The following is a 21,831-nucleotide window of genomic DNA, read 5'->3' as shown; positions in this document are numbered from 1 at the left end:
TCATTTGGTGCTAGCCTTTTCTCCCTTGGTGATTTAAAGAAATCGTTTGCAGCTGAATATTGATATTTTATTCTAATACAAAGCAATAATGTAATGTTACGTTGTTCAGTACAGAGCAAAAATGTATATATATTTTCAAAAATGGTTAGATATGAACTATAGTCAAGATAATATTTCTAATCCTTTTTTCTGGTGCTGGTTAAAATTGGTCACGGAAATACAATCAAGCTGAATAAAACCAATTGTGATTTTTTTTTTTTAAAAAAAAATGTAATTCCACTCTGGAAATTAAAGCTTCATTGTGTTTAAAATAAATATTAATATTAAAAAAAATAATAAATGTATTTTTTCCAAAATTTCAACAAGCCGTGCCTTTATTTGCAATATGTGGAGTTTATTCAAAGTAAATTATGGATTCTGCCCTACTCAGGAAGAGTCACAGTTTTATCTTTCATTGTCCTTAAGCCTTTTTTCACAGAGGCTGATAAGAAACACCACCAGAAGACAAAAAGCCAATCTTCAACATTAATTTACTTTAATCAATCAATCAATTAGTATAGAGCTGGAAGGGACCTTGTAGGGCATCTAGTCCAACCCTCCACCCAAGCAGGAAACCATCCACTGTTTCTGACAGATGGCAGTCCAGTCTCTTCTTGAAAGGTTCCAGGAATGAAGCTCCCACAACTTCCGAAAGCAACTTCTGTTCCATGGGTTAATTGTTCTCACTGTCAGAAAATTAACAGATTAACAGAGTGGGAGGGGACCTTATAGGTCATCTAGTCCAACCTCCTGCTCAAGCAGGAGACCCTATACCACTCCGGGTAGGTGGCTGTCTAGTCTTGGACCAATTTCCCCTGGTTGGATCTACAGTCATGTGAAAAAGATTATGGAGATGTTTGTTGCCCAGACTGGCAGCTTTACAAACATGACTGTATGACTAAGTAACAGGCCAACGTGCTCGGAGGGTGGATGCCAAAATAATAAGGAAAGTGGTTATTTTAGCAGACTAGGTGATTTATTTCTCCTCAGTTCCAATTGCCCCCTCCATACCATTAGTCAATAAGCAAATATCTGTGTGTAATTAAACTGCTTTTAAAATGTATGGTAAGAACACCATCTGCTGGCAAATCATTAACATTGCTGTATTGTATTCCTCCTTCTCCGAATCTGGAAAAGCCTAGTAGCACCTTTTCTGGCCAACAAATTTTATTCAAAGGCGTATGTTGCCACTCGTGGTTCGTGGTGGCTTCTGTGCTGCCCAGCCTGCAACCTCTGTCCAGCACAGTGGCAGGTAGGCTTGTTAAAAAAATAATAATCGTATTTTTCTCCAAGCATTATTTAGACACATGTAGATCTAAGGCTGGTGGGAATTCAAGAAAAAATTCTTGACCTGACAGTGACTCTAGCATAGTGCTTTTCTAACAAGGTTTAATGACTCTGCCTCCATCCATCCGTCATCCTTATACAATTCTTGGATTGGAAGCATCAGTCAAGCAGAATAGAGCTGGAAGGGACCTTCGAGGCCATCTAGTCCAGCGGTCGCCCACCAGTGGGCCGTGAGAAAATTTTGGTGGTCCTCAGAGAAATGTCACCCCCAGAGCACCCCCCACAAAGCAATTAATCCAGGCTGCATGGGAACACAAGGCTGTGCCACCCACATGGCCTGTGGGAACCCTCCCCGCCTACTCACTCCTTACCTGGCAAACTTGCCTGCTAAGTTGCTATTTTTTCTTTTTCCGACCATCATCTGTTCTGCTGTGCTGGGAGATTTAGATTAGCTAGGAAGCAGGAAATGGTTGGATTTCTTACTTTCTAGCTAGTCTTTAGATCTTCGGCTCTGCTTTTAAGCACAGCCGAACCTCCCTTAGGACTGAAGGTTTGCTTGCAAGCAAATTCAGTGCAGACTCCCAGCAAGCAAATTTGAGAGACTGAGCTAGCCGATGGCAGATAGATAGATCACTGAATGATTCTGTGAGCAACTTAATCTGCCTGCCCGTTTTGCCTGATTTTGAGTAAAAGTTGTTCCTTTTTTAATAAATTCAATATTTATATAAATATTTATAATATTTCCATACAAGCCATGCCCAGCCAGTCATATGACCACCAAGCTACACCCACAAATTTGGCCACGCCCACAGAACCGGTTAGTGGTCCCTGGGATTTAAAATTATGAGTTTGGTGGTCCCGGAAGTCCAAAAGGTTGGCAACCCCTGGACTAGTCCAACCCCTGTTCAAGAAGGAGATCTTAGACCATATTTCAGACAAGTGACTGTCCAGTCTATTCTTTAAAAACCCCAGTGATGAAGCATCCACAATTTCTAAAGGCTTTTCCACTAGTTAATTTTCCTCACTGTTGGGATGTTTCTCCTTAATTCCAAATCTCCTTGATTAATTTCCATCGTTTCTCTGGTGCTTTGAAAAATAAGTTGACCTCCTCTTCTCTGGGGGACTCTCTCAAATACTCGGATGCTGCTATCCTGTCCCCCCTGGTTTTCCCTAGACTGGCCAAACCCAAATCCTGCAACTGTGCTTCATATGTTTTTGTCTCCAGGCCTTTAATCATCTTAGTTGCTCTTTGCACTTTTTCCAAAGTCTCAATTTCTTTCTTTCTTTCTTTCTTTCTTTCTTTCTTTCTTTCTTTCTTTCTTTCTTTCTTTTTCTTTCTTTCCTTCCTTTCTTTCTTTCTCTTTCTTTCTTTCCTTTCTTTCTTTCCTTTGTTTCTTTCCTTTCTTTCTCTTTCTCTTTCTTTCTTTCCTTTCTTTCTTTCCTTTTTCTTTCTTTCTTTTCTTTCCTTTCTTTCACTTTCTCTTTCTTTCTTTCTTTCTTTCTCTTTTTCTTTCTTTTCTTTTCTTTCTTTCTTTCTTTCTTTCTTTCTTTTTCTTTCTTTCTTTCCTCTCTTTCTTTCTTTCCTTCCTTCCTTCCTTCCTTCCTTCCTTCCTTCCTTCCTTCCTTTTTCTTTCTTTGTGTTGACCAAAACTGAATGCAGTAGGTGAAAATACAGAAGACGTGCCCATTGCTTTCCACAGCAGCAGCTTTAGCTATTTAATGATTTTAATGTGGAGAAAAGCAAAGTTTTACTTTTAGGCAGGGAAAAAAAAAATCAAAGGTATCAGTACAGATTAGGTGAAACCTGGCTCAAAAACAGTACCTGTGAGAGGGATTTTGGAGTCCCAGTAGATGATCACTTGAATATCAGTCAGCAATGTACAGCAGCAGCCCGGAAAAGCTAATACAATCCTGAGCTGTATAAACAAACTCATGCAATCAAAATCATGTGAAGTATTAGTACCACTTTGTAAAGCCTTAGTAAGACCACCCCTGGAATACTGCAACAAGTTTGGGTCCAAAGATGAGAAATAAGTAAGAGGCTGCAGGGATTTATGGAATAGTTAAAAGAAGGAGGGGAGATGACAGGGTTCTTCTTATCCTTTGCAAAATTCATAACTCTTCTTTGTTTCTTTAAGTGTTGCTCTTTTTTTTTCTTTTTCTCCTTTGCATTTTGTATTTTTCTTTCTTTCCTTTTTCCTTGGTGGGGGTTGTTTTGTTTTGTTTCGAGGCGCTCGCCCTTTAATTCCGAGGCGTCTCTGCTCCCGCCCCGGCAAGCTCCCATTGCTCAACGCCCTGCCCACCCGTGCCCGTCCCGCCGCCCCCTCCCTGCGTGGGACTGGCTGGTATGCGGCCCGGCCTCGCCTTCCTGGGCTTTGGCAGCCAATGGTGAAAAAAGCAAGCGAGGCATTTTGACCAGTTGAGGCCAGCTCGACCGGGGCGAGCAGGAAGGGAAGGAAAGGGTTGCTGCCGGAATCCAGGTCAGCAAAGAAATAGGGGGAGGAACTTGGACTGTTGGATTGGGGGGGGGGGGGAGGAAGAGGAGGAGGAAGGGGAGAAAGTTATAGCCGGGGGGTGGGGGGGGTCCTTCATCCGCGAGGAGGCTGAGATCGGAAGCCCCGATTCGTCTTGGGGTCTCTATCCTGGGAGAGGATCAGAGGGAGGGAGGCAGAATTTGGGGATCACCTCCTTCTCGGGCTTAGCCATTCTGAGAGGTTGGGGGGACTCCAAGTCCCAGAGTTCCCAGCCAGCTTTTTGGGGGGCAGGCTTGGTTTTCAAACTCGGCAACCTTAAAAAAGACGCGCGGCCTTCAACTGCTTATGCATGGAATGCGTGGAAACGCTTTTGGGATGACAAACTCCCATCTCTTGGAAAGGAAAGGAGGGGAGCAGCTCTTGGATCTACTTTGGAGATCGCGGAAGCGATCGCTTGAAAGGTTTAGGGAAGAACTTAGGAAGACAGTCCGGGGAAGTTGTGTGGTTGTGTGTGTGTGTGTGTGTGTGTGTGTTTAACAGAACAGAGGCTTGGCTGTGCTAGTTTTCTTACTGCAGGAAAATGCCCCGTATGTGTTGCCTGCCCTACAGACAATATTCCTAAAGTCAATTTTATATTCTTCTGACACACACAAGTGTGAAGAATCGGCAGTAATGCAGCCACAAATTCCACCATGTCCAATATTTCATCCTACTAGTGCAGGCGGCTTAACTGCTAAGGTATTTCCATTCAGGTTGGATTAAGATCAGAGATAGGCAACTCTGTGGCACCTTTCTGTGGACTTTCAACTCCAAGCATGGTGGCTCACGAATTCTGGGACTTGAAGTCCACAGGTCATAAAGGGGTCAGAGTTGCTCATCCCTGGACTAGATGGGAGTTTAACTAGGAAGGCTTAGAACAAGGGCAGCCCCACCAAGGCAGCAAATCTTTTACTCCCAAGTGTTTCTATTTGCTGGTCGTCCATCAACTCATGACTAAAAGTTTTGACGTCAGCGCCTCTGGAAGAAAAGTGGGCAGAGCCACAGGTCTTTCCAAATCAGATTAGCAGAATCTGAAGCTCAGGAATGAGGACAATGAGAAGGAGATCCCACGTTGACCTGGAAGAGGTGCCTTCAGATTTCTGGTGTCTTAAAGAAGGGATGTACAAATCACAAATCCAGAAAGTGACTTGGATAACTTTTCGATATGGGATTTATCAAAGAGATTTGTTAAAGCTTTGGAGAATTTAGTGAAAAGGTACCAAGAAAAAAAAAAGGGAAAGAAAGATACTATTGGAAGGAATTAACGATCAAGATTCTTAAAATCAAAAAAAAAAAGATCAAGTTGGTTGGTCTTATCTATTGTAGATAAGAGAGGAGATATGGGGAAAACAAATCATTGGTTGTATTTTAAGAGAAGATAAACTATTAACATGGTTCATACTTCATAAACAATGCTACTTGATTTCAGTAGCTTCAAATACATAGTTTAGTATTGACAAAAATTGTAGATTAAAAAGGAGTACAGAGAAAACTCACTGAATTTGGGGATTTTAGAATAGAATAGAATAACTGGATAAGGCATAGCTCAATATAACTTGAGGGCCATTATAATTTGTTCATCCAATATGACACAAAATCCCAAGAGGGCAAATATTGTATGATTAAATGGATATCGAATGTATTAAGGGAGATTCAACGGTGGGAATTTCAGTGGAAGTATACTGAATTCACAATGAACGTTTGGACGAAAAAAAAATGACGTATTACTTACTTGTTAAAGGCTGGCTAAGGCATTCATGGTGTCTTAAGGTAAATCACCAAGGATTGAGAAAAACTGAATACAACACTGTCTTTGAAGGCTCGGCAAAAGCTTCCTCATATGCATAGCTGCAATGTATGTATGTATGTACGTGTATATATATATGTATATATATGTATATATGTATAATGTGTGTGTGTGTATACACACACACATCATTATAGTTGTGCTTTTAAAGTTGTGGCGTGTTTGGGTCTTTACCCGTGTAAGACTGAGAGCATCTTGGCAACGTTTCGATGAGGTCCCACTCGCCATCTTCAGGCTGGTGCTTTCAGCTTCGTGCTTTTGCGAGCAAAGCGTGATCAGAGCTGCCGTCTCCCTATATATACTGGGTGTGTGGCAGCTGGTGATGTAGCCATGGTTTAATAATCAGGGAAGCCATTGAAATAGAGAAACACCCCCACAACATGAATAAACGGGACGATGCCTCCCACCTACCAGAGATCTGGAAACTAGCCCTCACCAACAAATGAGTCCCAGCCATAAAAACCAACACCGGACCCAAAACAACACATGACACCACCACCATTCTCCCTCACCAGACTCAAACCCAAACCCATCCCATAGACGAAAGACAACAACCGTCCAGAAACCAGACCACAGCTGCATCACCAGCTGCCACACACCCTGACCCCCAAACCAAGCAAACGGACACATGCCATGGACACATATCCAGGCCTCAAACTCAGACCCAAACCAAAACCCAGAACGTCACATCACAGCCACCCGCTCAGGATATCACATCACAGAGCTCAGGAGGTTACACCACACAACCTCAGGATGTTGCAACACAGCCAACGACCCAGGAGATTACAGCACAAGACCCAGGGTGTCACAACAATAGAACTCAGAAGGTCATCACACAGCCCATTACCCAGGTCGTTACAACACAGGAGGCTGATAGACACACAGCCAATACCTCAACCACACATGTTCTTACAAAAAAGCCGGCCAATCTGCAAACATCAACTCCATCAACCAATCAAGAAATGACAACACAGCCAACCTCCCCACCAGTATATATAGGGAGACGGCAGCTCCGATCATGCTTTGCTTGCACAAGCACGAATCCGAAAGCACCAGCCTGAAGATAGCGAGTGGGACCTTGCCGAAACGTTGCCAAGATGCTCTCAATCTTACAAGGGAAAAGACCCAAACACGCCAAGACCTGCATACCTGTACTTGTGAAAATATAAATATAAATAATATAATATATATGTTTTCGTAAGTTTTCATGGGTACTTACATGTATGGTATTCAGCTTTGTTTGGGTATTTTCCTATGTCATTATAGTTGTGCTTTTAAAGTTGTAGTAACGTTTCGGCAGAATCTCATCTGCCATCATCGGGCTTCTGTATTGTGTTCGTCTGTGAGTCAGACTTTCAAAGCTGTTATATAAAACTAAAAGCCTATTTTTTGCAACAAAGTGCAAATTTTTCTCCATTCTTGGAAATCCAAGACTCTCTTGAAGTTCATCTCTGCCTCTGGATGGCGCCAGATTATCACCTTCCCAGGCTTTATACCAGGGGTCTTCAAACTTGACAGCTTTAAGACTTGTGGACTTCAACTCCCAGAAATCCTCCTCCAATCATGTTAGCTCAGGAATTCTGGGAATTGAAGTCCACAAGTCCTAAACTTGCCAAGTTTGAAGACCCTTGCTTTATACCTAAGGGATGAGACTAATAAGACCAAAGGCATTGATAAGAAAAATATGCCATGGGAAGTGAACATTAAAAATGAAAAAAAAAATGAACTTGTTTCTTTAGGACAGGGGAACCTTATCTTATGACATAGCATGTCAACATTAATTATCTACCTTCTTTCGGAGTTGTTGCCTCAAAGCTTGCCTTGCACTGGCTCAACTTCTGCCCGTAAATAATCTGGCTCACTTGATGAACAATACTTTCCTTTTTTCTTTTCTTTTTTTAACTTGCCAGAGGTGTTGCTGTACAACATGAGGCTGAATGAAAGGCTGATCAGGCCCTTCCAAGCTCCTGCCACAGTCCGAAACTTCTCGGGTAGTCAAGTGTTTTTGTTCCGAAGCGGCAGGCAATCGGATTCTGAGGACTCGTCGGAGGAAGAGTTCAACGCCACAGAATTACGTGCCAGGGGGAAAGACCCCCAGCCATCTGGTTCTTCCCAGAAGAGGGTTGGGGACGTGCAGCTTCTAGAGCGGGTCGTTAAAGGAGACGACAACCTCATCAAGTTGGCTCTGCAATACGGGTGCAAAGTAAGAAGCGGTGCCTTTGGAGGCAAAGCGGTGGCTCTTGTTTCCTAACCGACTGTATTGATAGGTGTTTTTATTTTGAGCCAAGGTTGTTTACAGAATTAATTTCCAGTTCAGGATGTTCAACGACTAGGAAGGGAAAATCTGGTTTTTCTGGTTGAGAGGTTGGCAAAGGTGCCTGCTCCCTGATGCCACGTTTGACACATCGGGGTGGATTAGGAGCTTACGTGCTTGCATTCGGTCCTTTAATAAGTAAGCTATCCATCAGATTATTTTTAGCTGATCGAAGAACATTGTGCAACTTGAAAATCAAGGCTGATTTTATTATTTTATTTATATGGCGCCAAAGCAGCTGATGCCCCCAATACCCCTTTCTCCTCCTCCTTTCTCCATGGTTACCCTGTGGAGTGAGTTGGACCAAGATTAAACTGTGGATTTAATTTGATCTTGGAATAGAAGAAAGTCTGTTCTGATTCACAGTTAAGGGATCTCCATGGGTTTTGCATAGATTTTTCTCCCCCAGGGATTAATTTGGACCTGAAAGTTGTGTTGTATTTTTATAAATGATTGTAGAAAGCTTTCTTTTTGCTAATCGTTTGCACAGCTTGTTTGGGGAGTTTTATTGCAATGTATCATTTGTTTATGAAATAAGTTGTCTTAGGGGAAAAAAGAATGAGACTTCCTGATTCTGGATCCTAACAATGTGTGACTTTAGCCTACTTGTAGACTCACAAAGTTCTGATTAGGTAATATTGTTGACTCCCTCAACGGGGAGAGTTCGGATGCAAAGGGACTATAATATTTCATGTTGGATAGAAATGGTATAACACTCAAAAGACATGAAAGAAAGAGAATGTGGAGAAGAAAAAAAACATTGACATTTTTGTATTTTCAGGTTTCAAAGTTAGGATTAAGCCTGATTTGTCCAGAGTAACACCCCAAAATGCTTGCTTTCTTCCAGGCCGTAAGAGATGTTTCCACAATACTTTTTTAAATACCTGAATGAACACTTTGCTAAATGCAACCACTGTGATTATTTAACTGGCAGGAGTTAAGAATACCAGTTTTGAACTGGAGTTGTGTTGAATTCTGTCTTGTTGGGAAGAGAGTGGTGCTGAATCATAGAATTGTCTGTTGTTATCAGCATCATTAAAGAAGCTTGTTGAAAAAGTACCAAGAATAATAGAGCTAATTCACAAACAAGTTTCCTGAAGTGCAACAGAATCCTAGGATTATCTCTTAGTTTAGCTGGCAACAGCAGCTAGTACAAGATTAACAAAATATAACTCTTGCCTTACATGAAAGGAAGTTGTTAGCTTGTCATGAAATGTCAATTCCTTTCCAGTATTTAGAAGGCATGCTTAACCTAACCATCTCTTTTTCAGTCTTTTGTTGTGATTCACTAAATTTTGAAGGACTGTCTGATTCTAAAGGGCAGTTCTAAGGTGTTGCAAGGCAAATTTATACAGGGACACAGAGATACATACTTCAGAATGCTAGAAGCTTTCAGTAATTGGATTAATTGGATTGGATCCCCTCTGGATTCTGAGAAACCAGCTGGATCTTGCAATGAGTTATCTAAATGATATAAAAAATGATACCGAAGAAATGTGAAGAAGAAAAGGATCCAAAGTGTGGTACACTCAGTGGTTAAATCTTCTAGGTTTTCCATTTGGAACCTTATCACTGTAAAAGGCTAAGCTATTTTCAAAGATAAGAACAGATAAGGAATAATCCTAGAACACAATTGAATAAGGAGCTACCGCTAGATTTGTTTGGTGGAAGCAAAGCATTCAGGTTGGATTTTTTTCTGCAGCGAGTCCCATTCTCATGAGCGTATTGTTAGGAGGAGGTATCTAATATGCAAATAGACCAAAAGGAGGAAGGGTTCATTAACTCCACCCCTTATTTATTCTGGTATCATTTTTAAAAATTATCATCATTCTTTTTCTGGCCCTCTCTGTACCATCCCTATCAAACTGCAGGGAAGGAACTAATTTTGGGGCAAGGGCTTTTGAACCAAATAGGAAGTTGCAAATTTCCACCTGTACTAGAGGAAAAAATGGTGCTCATTCAAAATGTTGACATTGCATTGCCCTGTCTAAGTTCATATTCTCCCATCTAGCAACCCTTCCTGGTTGGGCCTGCTCCAAGTCCCTTCTCTGGACCAATGTCCTCTGGTTGGATCTACAGTCGTGTGAAAAAGGAAATGCACGCTCGTTGAGTTCTATGAGTTTTACATATCAGGACATGCCAGTAGCAAAATTTATCTGGTCCTTAGCAGTTTTTAAAAGTAGATTAAATACAGCCTCAGATGAACCACCACATATGGAATATTTACAGCATGTAATATTTACACCATGTAATGCTGTAGGAAGCCTGCCTCTTTTTTTCTTTTTAATAGCAGCACCCACTGTCTAGAATGGTCTCTATCCTGAGTGTCAAATGGCTCCAATTTTGCTAACCATTTGGAAGTTATTACATACCTGGTTTTTCCAATAGTTTTTAAGGTTGTAATATTAGACCCACCTGCCTTTGAAGATTGGATTGTATGTTTTTTTAAAAAAAAACTTTTTGCTGATTGTTTTAATGTCCTGGTAACTGCCCAATCACTTGGAAAGGTGTGTGGGTATGTGTGAGCCTATAATTTCAGTAAATAAAATGTTTCATTTTATGAACCAAAGGCACCTGCTTTCTCAAGAGGATCTGGACTTCCTTCTTTTTCTTTGAAGAAGTTTCACTGGTCATCTAAGAAGCTTCTCCAGCTCTGACAGGATAGTGGGGTATGGAAAGATTTGTATTCCTTGCAGAGAGCTGGTCCTTTGCATCTTTTTAGAGAGTCATTGAGGCCACTTGGAGGTTTGACATTTGCATTACTCAGGTGACCCCGAGGACACAGACAAACCTCCAAGTGGCCTCAATGACTTTCTAAAGAGAATGCAAATGACCAGCTGTCTGCAAGGAGTATATAAATCCTTCCATTCCCCACCATCCAGTCAGAGACTAAGTTTCTTGGATGAGAAATGAAACATCTTCAAGGGAAAACAAGGAAGTCCAGTGGCCTCCTGAAAAAGCACCTTTGGAACAACCACAACCTGAATGACTGAAAAATCTCCATAGACATTTCCCTTTACCAATTTCCCAGGTTGAAGATATCAAGAGGGTTAATAACTTTATCCAAGAACAAGACTTCTATGCTCTGAAATCCATCAAGATTCCAGTCAAGGTTAACGGACTACTGACGGAGACCAACAATGAGCTGCTACCCCTTCAGACTCCTGCTCCACGACCCGAATACTCCGTATCCATAGATCCAGAAAGCAGGAGAGGTGACCATGAACAAATCGATCAATATTTCAGAGGGATTGACCAAAACATTGAAAGAGTGACACAGCTTGAAATCCCTTCATGCAGAGATCCCTTCATTGAACCTTCGAACCAGTCAACTCGGGAGCAGAAAGCCACCTGCTCCGGAGCAGATTATGGGATCCAGTGGTGGAAAGCCGTCTTTCTTATGCTCCTGATAGGAATTGTTTTGCCTGTGTTTTATATTGTCTATTTTAAGACCCAGCAACTAGATGTGGTTCCCAGCACCTCCAACACGACGGAACCCGTTAAAATCTCAGTGAACCGTTCTATGGTGGGAAGATCAAACTATGTTGGGCGAGAAAGCACCCCCACTGTCCATACTACTAAACAAACTTTCATCCCATCAGGAGGGTGACATGGCCTGGCCTGCTTTCTCTGCCCCAAATGATCTGGAAGTAACAACAGATTCTGGGTCCCGTTTCTCCCCCCTGCCTCCCCCCAAAGTACAGTATTGAGCAGTGGAGCCTATGTTTGTTATTTGTGGTTACTGATGAATTTTGAGTGAAGGCCAGGCAGAGGAACAACAGGGCAAAATGAGTCATGGAAGATAATTAGCCAATTGTGAGCTTGCTCCCAACTGTGTGGTAAGAAGGGACGTTTTGTAATACCCAAAATGAGGGCAGAATCCCAACCTACAGCGGCATCCTTCCGATGCCCAGGTTTTCCACACTAGACCTCAGCTTCCAAAACCCCTTTTTAACTTTCTTCAGTCCTTTCCCTTTTTACTGTTAAAACACATTTCTCAACACGGTGTAACTAGGGTGATTTTTTTTCAGTGAATGCAATTTGGGTGATATCCCTATTCCTCGTGCAGGGTTTTGTGAGGCCTGGCCCTTTTGAAGAAATAAGATGCATCCAAATTATCCACAGCAAAAGCCAGAACACTGCATGTGTTTAGCAAAAGTGATTAAAAGCCATGTTTGAGACCTGCAAATTAGAACTTGGGGGGTGTCGTTTACATACATAATTTATTTTTGTTTTGCAAGTTGCCAGTATAGATCTATTGTAAACCTTGTGGCCAAGGAAGCTACAGGTCTATTTTGACATCAATCTGCCTCACCTGGAGAGGGCTTTTTTTTCCTGTTTTTAATGCGCATGTTTTAATGCTCATTTATGTTATGTCTCTTATTGACTAGCACCCCACTTATAGATCTTTGAGCTGGCTAGAAAACTTCCTCTTAAGCTTCGTGACTGCAATACAGCAAGTCCTTACAAACAATTCATTTAGTGACTGTTCAAAGTTACAACAGCACTGAGAAAAGTGACTTATGACCGTTTCTCATGCTCGTGACTGTTCAGATATACCCACTTGATCAAAATTCAGATGCTTGATGATCCAATTATCTGACTAACCCTGAATAGCTTCAGTAAAGACGGAGCCAGTGGTGGTGAACTTTTGTCTTGGCCCCTGGGCAACTGTCCTAAAAACGCCTCCCTCCCTTTTCATTGCGGTGAGTCGAATATCAGAACGGAGTGAAATACGCAAGAGCAAAAAACCAGCCATGGGATAATTGGACTTCCCTCATTGCTCTCTATAAAGTATTAATCATCAAGGGGAAGATATTGAACAGTTCTTCTTTCCAATTATGTCTACCCATGGAAAATAGTACAAAGATGATGCAATGAAAAATGATGAACATTCTACCAATAAAGGAGAATATTTGTTGAAATGAAGGGTCCTTGGTGCTCTCTGTTCTGGGTTGTTTTTTTGCAGAGGTTTTAAACATGATGAAGTTAGACAATGAAATATCTGCAAGATGACAACCAAACTCAAAGAGCACTACGGGCCCCTCAATTAACATTCTTTGAAATGAATTTGTGATTGGCTTACTAATTTCCATTTCCTCTGAGTAACTGACAATCCAATAACAGGTTACCAAAGTTTATAATTCTGTAGTGCAACAGAGTCCTGATCTAGAACATTCCTGTTCATTGATGTTAACCAATCTGAGTAATGCAAGCAAATAAAGTCCTATGATCCCAAATCATATACCATATCTTCCATTATCAGTTATCTTGTCAAATGTAAGACAAATAAAACATTTAATGGACTGGTTGCACCACTGAAGTTCTTTCTTTTAACACATTTTGGGCCAGGAGAAAATTTTGATGGGAGCAACTTGAATATGGTGAAACAGAAAAGAGTTTGTCCCTCTTCACTCTTCCTATGCAAAACTGCCCCCCTTTTTTCACACCCTGTCCTCCATTGCTGTCATTAAAAAAATAAATAAAAGTATTTCCCACTTCTACAAATCAAATAATGTGATATTGTAATAAAACGACATAAGCAAACCTGATTTTTGGTTGAAGTAGTTTAAGAATCTTTGGAATATTTTTAATTGAGTATTTAAACTTCTCATCTTTGAGCTATGACTATATGTTTTTTAATAAAGTTGAAGTATTAAGTTTACATGTCAAAGTGTCCCTCTTATTTGCCGCATGTTCCTTTGGGGATCTTACTAATTTCTCAGTAACAGAAACACTTTTTTCTCTTTTACACAGCAGGTTTCAGACGCAAAAAGAAACTGACATTGAGGCATTTAACAGAGAAAAAGAAAAAAAAAACATACTTATTTTAAACCCTAGCTATATTCCAAGGGTAGAAGGAAACCTGGCCAACGAACATGGTTGCTGGACACCATCAAAGACGACATCAGCCAGAGCACAGAACAACTCAAAGTAATAGTACAAGACGGGAAGATGTGGAGAGTTTTTGTTACATTCTCCGAAAATGATCCTGCTTTTTCAACACATTTCAATCCAAAGAAAATGTTGTTTTTGGATGTCAGCAGGAGAGTTTAAATGAGGCCTTTCCAAATATTTGTTTTTCATCATCGGTTGAACAAAGCAAATGGGCCCTGGGTAGATACCTGAATCAAGAGACAGCTGCTAACAGCTCACCTGAAGTCTCCCTGGCTTACACATATTATTCTAAGCCATGACTAAACCACAATTTGCCAGGTTTATATAAGATGCCAAGCCAATTTCAAGCAAGCCACATGACAATGTAGTGTGAACCCAGCCTATGCCCATGATATGCCAGTTCAGCTATTATTTCTTGGGACTGTATATAGACAATTCATCTAAGTCAGCTGTGATTTTTTAAAAACTGTATCACATGTAACAAATGCCTTCGACTCTTAATACATTTCCAAAAAGAGCATTTGTTGGCTAGTTCAAATTTGTGAACTACTTCAATCAGAAAACCTAATGGTTTCAACAGGGAGTCTTCTATATGAGGGCCGGGTTCGAAAAAGTTAGCAAGATTCTGGATCTTGCCTACAATGAAAATGGGTTCATTCTTCAAAATGGTGAAAGTTTTTTAAGTCCGACTGGCTAAGCTGGAGTAAAGTTAGCAATGCTGAGCCAAAATCTTCATGACAGTCCATGATGGTGCAGCTCAACATTTTTTTTTTGGGGGGGGGAGAGAAAGGGGGATCAAGTTGGATATGTTAGATTTAGACAGAAGAAATCAAACCCATCCATCCCCCCCCTTTTTTTTTTTAATGGAAAGCCTGATGAAGTTGGACAGCTCCACTTTCAAGTTCATATGCAACACAGCAGGCATTGTGACGGGACAAAAAGGGATGAATCAAAGCTTAGGAAGGACGCAGAAACCAGGGAAGGCAGAATAACCAGGCACTCTAAATAGGAGTGAGTCTGATGTACACAGTAAAAGCCAGTATTTTTACTTGAGTGAATGCAAGATACAAATATTTTACAACAACTTCTAGCATTTTCTTAACCATTTGATAAAAAGTTCACTAGATTATTTATTGTATAATGAAGAAAAAAACACCACATTCAGGGAAAAAGATTAACTTAATTTTTTTTTTTCTCTTAAAGATTCATCTTAAAGATGGCAACAAAGTCCAGCTTGTGCCGCCAGGCGGCTTTAACCGCAAACAGCTTCGTCTGTGAACTGTCGACTACAAACAATTACTAAGTACATATATATTTTTTATTTCTTTTAAAAAAAGCTTTTCTTTTTTAAATATAGCAAAGCAGTGTTTTCTTGCACAACAAAGTGAGGGGAAAAATTCTCTCTTTTTAAAAGTCTTTCACATTCTAAATTTCAAACCTTATTTTTCCCCATGATTGCTATCTGGGAGGAGTCATTTGTTCCTTATTTACTATATATTTCTTGTGCACACAGTACACTTGCCTATGCATTAATGTCCTACAATAGGTAAAAGGCTTAAAGCATTCCCTGCTAGGATTTTGCTATGCAATCCCCAGGAAAAGATGCAGCTGCTTTAAAGAGTTGCATGCAGCTGATGCATCCGCACCCTTACACATTCCAAAACACCTTTCTGGAACTGTTCCAAAATGCTGCACAGCCTCCTTTCTTTATATGCTTTTTTTTAAAAAGAAAAAGTTATTAATAAGTCTATGATTCTTTGCAGCTCCTTTCTAGAAAGATTTGTGTGCTATGCAGTCTTGCTAAAATTGTATCATAAATGCATTAAAACTATTTTACACCATCTACTCCATTGTTGAAACTCATTCATTAGCTTAAAAGAGGGAGTATTCAAACAGCCTTATTAAGAATGGCTGATTAATTAATGAAAGTCATTCTAGGAGGATTTAGTCCTCTGTCAAGCTGGTAATCCCCTAGCAATCCTTTGGCCAAGGATCCTTGCACACCTAACTTACCTGAAGTTCTTGTTTTCAGCACAGGGTTTGCATTGAGGATATTTCAAGCCATTTCCTTAATGGAAATTTATCAGGTCAGAAACCACCCAATATACTTCTCTATATCCTTCTGAATGAATTTTCAGTGTGTTGCTAAAATCCTAGAGACTGGGTCTGAGAACCAGGATCAAAACAAAGAATGACTTCAGGCATGCTTTAAGCTGAGTTTTGCAAATAGCAAGAATAATATTTCAGCATTTTAGAGTAGTTCTTTTATCCAGCCAGATCTTCACTGATATAATACAAATTCCTCTAAAATTTCAAAATTGGTTCTTCATGCCAGAACAGGGACTGCAGGCAGTCCTTGTTTACTGACAGCCTTGGGCAATGGCCATTTGTAGTTACAAATGAAAAGCTCATTTTGTGACCAGTCTTTCCGTTTATGACCATCGCAGGCCTGTAAAGCAAAGCTGAAGTCGCATCGTAAGTACAGTCGCTTTATCTTCACTTAACGGTGGCTGGTTCCAATTGTTGGTTGCTAAACAAAGACTACCTGAATTATTCAAAAAGGAAAAAAATTCAGGTCGGTGAGGCATGTGCAGCTAACTGAAGGGCCCTTTGGATGCCTGACCAGCTCGGGGCCCCAGAAGTTTCTGTTACGGAATAATTGCACAATTCCTGCTGGAAGGGAGGGTGATGATTCACAAAAGCATCCCCCTGTAAAAAATGTTTTGCGTCACTGCAGCAACGTCAGTGCAAAAGTTTATATTTGGTACAAAGGAACAGCAAATGACAGCACAGAAACACCAACTCACTCAAATGCCAAAGTACAGGATGCAGCTAAAACTAACTTAGCATCAACAACCCTAACCGGCCGTTGCAGCTTTATCAACAGGGTCAAAAAGGGTGTGTCCAAAAAAACCCGCCTAGAGTTATACACTAATTGTAAAAAAAAAAAAAATCACTTTTATTTTCATGAAGTGTAGTTCTTCCACGGGAGGAAAGGGAGAGATCCTAGAACAACCTGTTGGGCCGAGAATTAACAGTCTGATTTCCAGAAAGGACTCTTAAAACAAAACAAAAAAAAACCCCCGCAGTTGGGGTGGCTTAATGTGCAAAGCCCAAGACTTTCTAGTTGTATGGTTTTTAAAAAGATGCATGATGATGTAACTCCTTAGAGACCTGCATAGGAATAAAGACTATTGAGATACAGTCAGCACAGCCATTTGCATTAAGGCACACAAGAAATGAGACAGTAATTGTGAAATGAAAAAACAACAACTCCCGTTTGAATCTGTGGGAAGGTCCATGTAGCGCCAGGGAAACATGCTCATTTGAAGCACCAGAAGGATCACTGAAGTGGCTGTGTTGTTCCCACGGGGGGAAGCAAGGAAGTTTGACAGCATTTCCTGCTCTACCCTAAGAAGGTCTGAAGTAGCTAAATTCCAGCTCTTTTTCGTGCCTCAAAACACCGATAAATCATCACAAAGGAGGAGGACAACGGGTACTTTTTTGCAAACTGAAAAACAACAACAAGGGGGCACACCCTCCACCACTGGATATACAGGATTATTCATATGATAGAAGAAGAGAACAAGAATAGGTAATGTGTTAAAAAAAGGAAACATCTTTCATTTTTGTTCAGTTGGGAGATTTCCAGCGAGCCATGCTGAAGAGGTTTAGAAGGTTGTGAGTTAAGAAGGAATGCAAGTCAAAACTTGACCTTAAAACAAATTTATCAGCATTCCAGAATTCAACTGCATGTGTTCCCATAATGCTATCTAGTTTAGATAGGAAACAGAATTGCTATTCCACTCAAAGGAAAAGTCCAAAGAAAACAGCCAGTGGCTGGCTCACATTTACAGTATAAATCACATGTTCAGATATACTATATGAGGTTACACACAACTGAAATCTAGAGGGTTACTGATTCTCACAAGTGGCTCCCCTACGTTTGTCCTGCCAGAATCCCAAGTTGAAAGCAGTTTTTGCAGTGGCAAATGTGAACGGATCCACGGAAATGAATTGTACATGAATTGTACTGTAGGATGGTTCGCATGGCTCGCTGATCAACCCGGCCATTTTTGCCAAGGGGAGGGATGACTTCCTTAGACGGCGGAAGAGAATCCACTGAAATGAAAGGGCTAAAAGTGAATATTACGTTCTTCTATGCTCAACGTTGTGGGATACTGACAAATGCACCCGTATTGTACACAATAAGGCCAAATTTAGACCTGGCGCGAGGCTGTCTTTAAATCTAAATTAGTGCAAATGAAAGCCACGGAGCAGCCCTTGCAAGGGTCCAGAGATGTAAATATTCTAACATGGGCTCAAAAATACAGGTCGGATATCTGAACACACTAGAGCAAACTCCTAAATAGCTGCCCACCCCCCTCAAAGTGTAAACCCACTTTCTAAATAACTTAGCAAAATGCTTGTTCAAAACTAACACAAACCACTTCAAAATCCCCGTTTCTTTTTTGCTTCTCTGTGCATGTTTTCATTACATGAACAATATGATAGTTCCCCCAACCCCAGAAGAGACATTTGTGAATAATTTGCCTTTAAAAACCATGTTGCAATAATCTTCTTCTATTTATGCAGGATGAATTCAATATCAGATTTCTATAAGAGGGATTAGGGAAGGATTTATCACTTTACTATCTATATACATATATATTTTCATATATATATAAATATTGATATATATAGATATAGATATATACACACACACATGCACACACAAATATACACACACACATACATACATACATATATATATATATATATATTTGTTTTCTTAAGTTTTTGCAGGTACTTACATGAATGGTATTCAGCTTTGTTCGGGTATTTTCCCACGTCATTATAGTTGTGCTTTTAAAGTTGTAGCAACGTTTCGGCAGAATCTCATCTGCCATCATCAGGCTTCTGTATTGTGTTCGTCTGTGACTCAGACTTTTACGGTTGCTTCAGTTAACGTTGCTACAACTTTAAAAGTACAACTATAATGACGTGGAAAAATACCCGAACAAAGCTGAATACCATTCATATATATATGTGTGTGTGTGTGTGTGTGTCTCTGTGTGTATATATTTATAAAACGTGTAAGGGAAGCTTTACTATACAGCACAAAAAAAAGAGTACAATTTGAACAAACACATTCACCACCAGTGAAGGGGACCAACCCCCTTTAAAAACACCCTTTAAAAAAATCTGAATATTCATTAAATCCAAAAGAAAGTACAGTATATTGAACAAAATAGTAAATATTAAACAGTGAATACTCTACTAATAAGGACCTCGCCTTTTCTTCTTTTTTCTTCAAGTTGGCGTCAATCCACAAAAATATACTTTTTAATCTGGTGAACGTACAGTACATACGTACTTACACCAAAAGGTGATCATATATTTAAGATGCTATATACACAAAATTTGGCTCAAATTTTAATTTACATAAAGAATATTCATGGCTTATTTTTCCCTAAGGTTCTGCCTGCAATTTTTTTTCCTTCCTCCCCGAAAATAAAAACAATACAGTCAAAAATCAAGTTAGAAGTATACTCTACAAATTAAAAAAAAAAAAAAGCTACACCATTCAACTTTGGCTTGTATAAATAATTCATAGCAGAATGTGTTCAAAAGTACATATATAACTTTCTATATAGTCTTCAAGGGACGTATGGTTTTCTTTAATAAAAAATATACACGAGCTAAAATTGGTTCTCTATATTTTAAAAAAGGTACGATTAACATAAGAAAGCTTTTAAAACATTTTCCAATTATAACTTAATATATTAATTCTTTTTTTTTCTTTAAAGATATCTCATAGGCTAACATCTTCTGAAGATTTCATGCGTATTTTTCATGAGTCTGTCTCATGTGGTTCTCCCGCCCCGCACCCCCCCAAAAAAAATCTTATCAGAACCCAGCATTGTTTTGCACGTGCAAAAACAGGAGTTTGAGTGTGTGTGTTTTTTCTTTTTCTTTTTCTTTTAAATAATACCAGCCCTTCTCCATGCATTCTTTGCAAGAGAGACCCATGCTAGACTGGGTTAAAGAGAGGTCATCCTATGTACAGTATTGCTTTCTTTTTTCTACTGCTCTGCTGCTACAAAGCATAATTTTAATTACAGGAAACCACACAATTGTTAAAAAAAACACACACAGGAACACTACTAGAGGCAGGCCCTGATGGTTCAGCCATCTAAGTGGATAGTTGATATAAGGGGGAAGATATTTCTTTTGCACCACCAAGTACAAAGTCCAGCAAAGTTAAGTGCCAGGTTGAGGCCAAGGCCTACGAGAAGGGGGGGGGGGGGGTAAGGGGGGGGGCAATCTTCTGTTATACTTGTTTAACCCACAAGGGCATCTGCAACCATATAAAAACATTGGTGTTAAGTGCCCGTTTTCTCTTCTTGTGTCTTGCTACACATTCACACACATATATATGTATACAAAGATATATATATGCATGTATATATATATAATATAATATAATATATATATATATATACACATATAAATATTTATTGAGGTCCTTATTTATAAATTTAGATATGTTAGGACTGTTCATTGGGGGGGTTGGGGTCACTCGAAAGCGGACACCCGATGTGGAGAAACGGCAGGCTTAGGTCACCCAGGCATCCATTCTCATCCGTTTGACCGTCGGGCTCTCGCGATCTTCTGAAGTGGGGGGCCTCCCCAGCCCCACTGGAGAATGGAAGTCGCCCCGGGGGTCTTCCCGGTCACTGCCGTCGTAGGAACTGCTGGAGCTACTCAGGCTATCCACCGGGGAGCGGCCCATTTCCTGCCGCGACGGTTGGAGAGGTGGCGGCGGCTGCGGCGGTGGCGGTTGAGATGCCTGCGGCTGCGACTGGAACGTGGACGAGGTTACCCTTTCTCGAGGAGGTGAAATTGGTTCGGACTTAATGTTAAGATTTTGATTGGTGTTGATGGATAAACTGGAACCCTGGGATAACTGGCTTCCCGTTCTAATTAAAGCCAGGGGGGGAGTATAAGGGGGGAGAGAGAGAGAGAAGAAAAATCATGGTTTGCTGGAGCCAACGTATAGGAAACCCAGCTTTGCATCCAAAAAATTAGAATGGGATGTTTGCTTGGTTTATATCCCGTCTGTGTTATTTTTTTACAAGTAACTCCAGGTGACAAAAATATCCTACACCCCTCCATCCTCTTATTTTCCCCACAACAAGAGCAATAGCACTTAGACTTATCTACCGCTTTACAGCCCTCTCTAAGTGGTTTACAAAGTCAGCCTTTTCCCCCCAGCAATTTGGGTCCTTGTTTTACTGATCTCGGAAGGATGGAAGGCTGGTGAGCTTGGTGAGATCTGAACTGCCAAATTGCAGGCAGCAGCCTGCAGTCAGCAGAAGTAGCCTGTAGTACTGCACTCGAACCACTGCGCCACCAAGGCTCAACCTTGTTTAGTCAAGCCAATGAGAATCGGGAGGGTATGTGGTATGCGTGTTCGTGTTTGTGCATTACTAGTGAAGATGAAGGGCAAATGTGACAACATGGAGACAACAAGCCCAGTTCCTCTAAAATTCAGTTGTATTATTTGTGGTATTCTCCAAATATTTCGAGCAGGGAGACCTACTCTTTAAAAAAAAAATCAACTTGTTTGCATGTCATATTAATCAATTAACATTCATCAGCAGAATTGGCTGAACCTACTACACCAGGTTGGGTGGACTTATCCCTTAAGCCAAAGGAAATAAATCAGACTATGATTTAGGGCAGTGTGGGAAGCTAGTCATTTGTTCATTCAAAAATGAGAGGAGTTCTATTAGTAACCAGCTTTTACTGCCACATATTAATATCTCATGTATTTCTTACATTTCAAATGAATTAAAATGGGAATAGTAATTGGAAAATTATGTACTTGCATTTTTAATCACTTTGAACAGATAGTAAATGGATGGTTGTAAATTGAGGACTAACTGTAATTTTCAAAACCACTCTTT

At 40.3% G+C, this 21,831-nt stretch overlaps 2 protein-coding genes across 11 annotated transcripts in view; one reads left to right on the top strand and one right to left on the bottom strand.

Moving 5' to 3' along the window:
* Positions 1-3,627: 3,627 nt before the first annotated feature.
* Positions 3,628-19,748, top strand: LYSMD4 (LysM domain containing 4). Of its 2 annotated transcripts, none has more exons than XM_026709296.2 (4): positions 3,628-3,806; positions 7,557-7,849; positions 10,992-13,894; positions 15,062-19,748. In XM_026709296.2, exons 2-3 carry the CDS (start codon positions 7,574-7,576, stop codon positions 11,568-11,570), a joined length of 855 nt encoding a protein of 284 aa, XP_026565081.2. In that variant the 5' UTR covers positions 3,628-3,806; positions 7,557-7,573; the 3' UTR covers positions 11,571-13,894; positions 15,062-19,748. The 2 variants fall into 2 exon arrangements, with proteins under 2 accessions (XP_026565081.2, XP_087797456.1); XM_087941330.1 differs by lacking the exon at positions 3,628-3,806 and adding an exon at positions 4,577-5,055.
* The window catches only part of MEF2A (myocyte enhancer factor 2A), a 79,063-nt gene continuing 72,113 nt past the window's right edge, over positions 14,882-21,831 (bottom strand). For all 9 annotated transcript variants that reach the window (XM_087941320.1, XM_026709305.2, XM_026709307.2 and 6 more), the window contains one exon: positions 14,882-20,841. In XM_087941320.1, coding sequence (XP_087797446.1) covers positions 20,478-20,841 — 364 coding nt within the window. In that variant the 3' untranslated portion in view covers positions 14,882-20,477. The remainder of the gene's footprint in view (positions 20,842-21,831) is intronic.

The sequence above is a fragment of the Pseudonaja textilis genome, chromosome 13, assembly GCF_049901715.1.
Source record: "Pseudonaja textilis isolate UNSWEBS1 chromosome 13, rPseTex1.2, whole genome shotgun sequence".
Taxonomy (NCBI): Eukaryota; Metazoa; Chordata; class Lepidosauria; order Squamata; family Elapidae; genus Pseudonaja; species Pseudonaja textilis.
This window is presented reverse-complemented; position numbering and strand designations above follow the sequence as displayed.

Excerpts from the sequence above, each read along its gene's own strand:
- LYSMD4 (XM_026709296.2), top strand. The coding sequence starts at position 7,574 with ATGAGGCTGAATGAAAGGCTGATCAGGCCCTTCCAAGCTCCTGCCACA. Across the intron at positions 7,850-10,991 it reads CTCTGCAATACGGGTGCAAA|GTTGAAGATATCAAGAGGGT; the intron begins GTAAGAAGCGGT and ends CCAATTTCCCAG.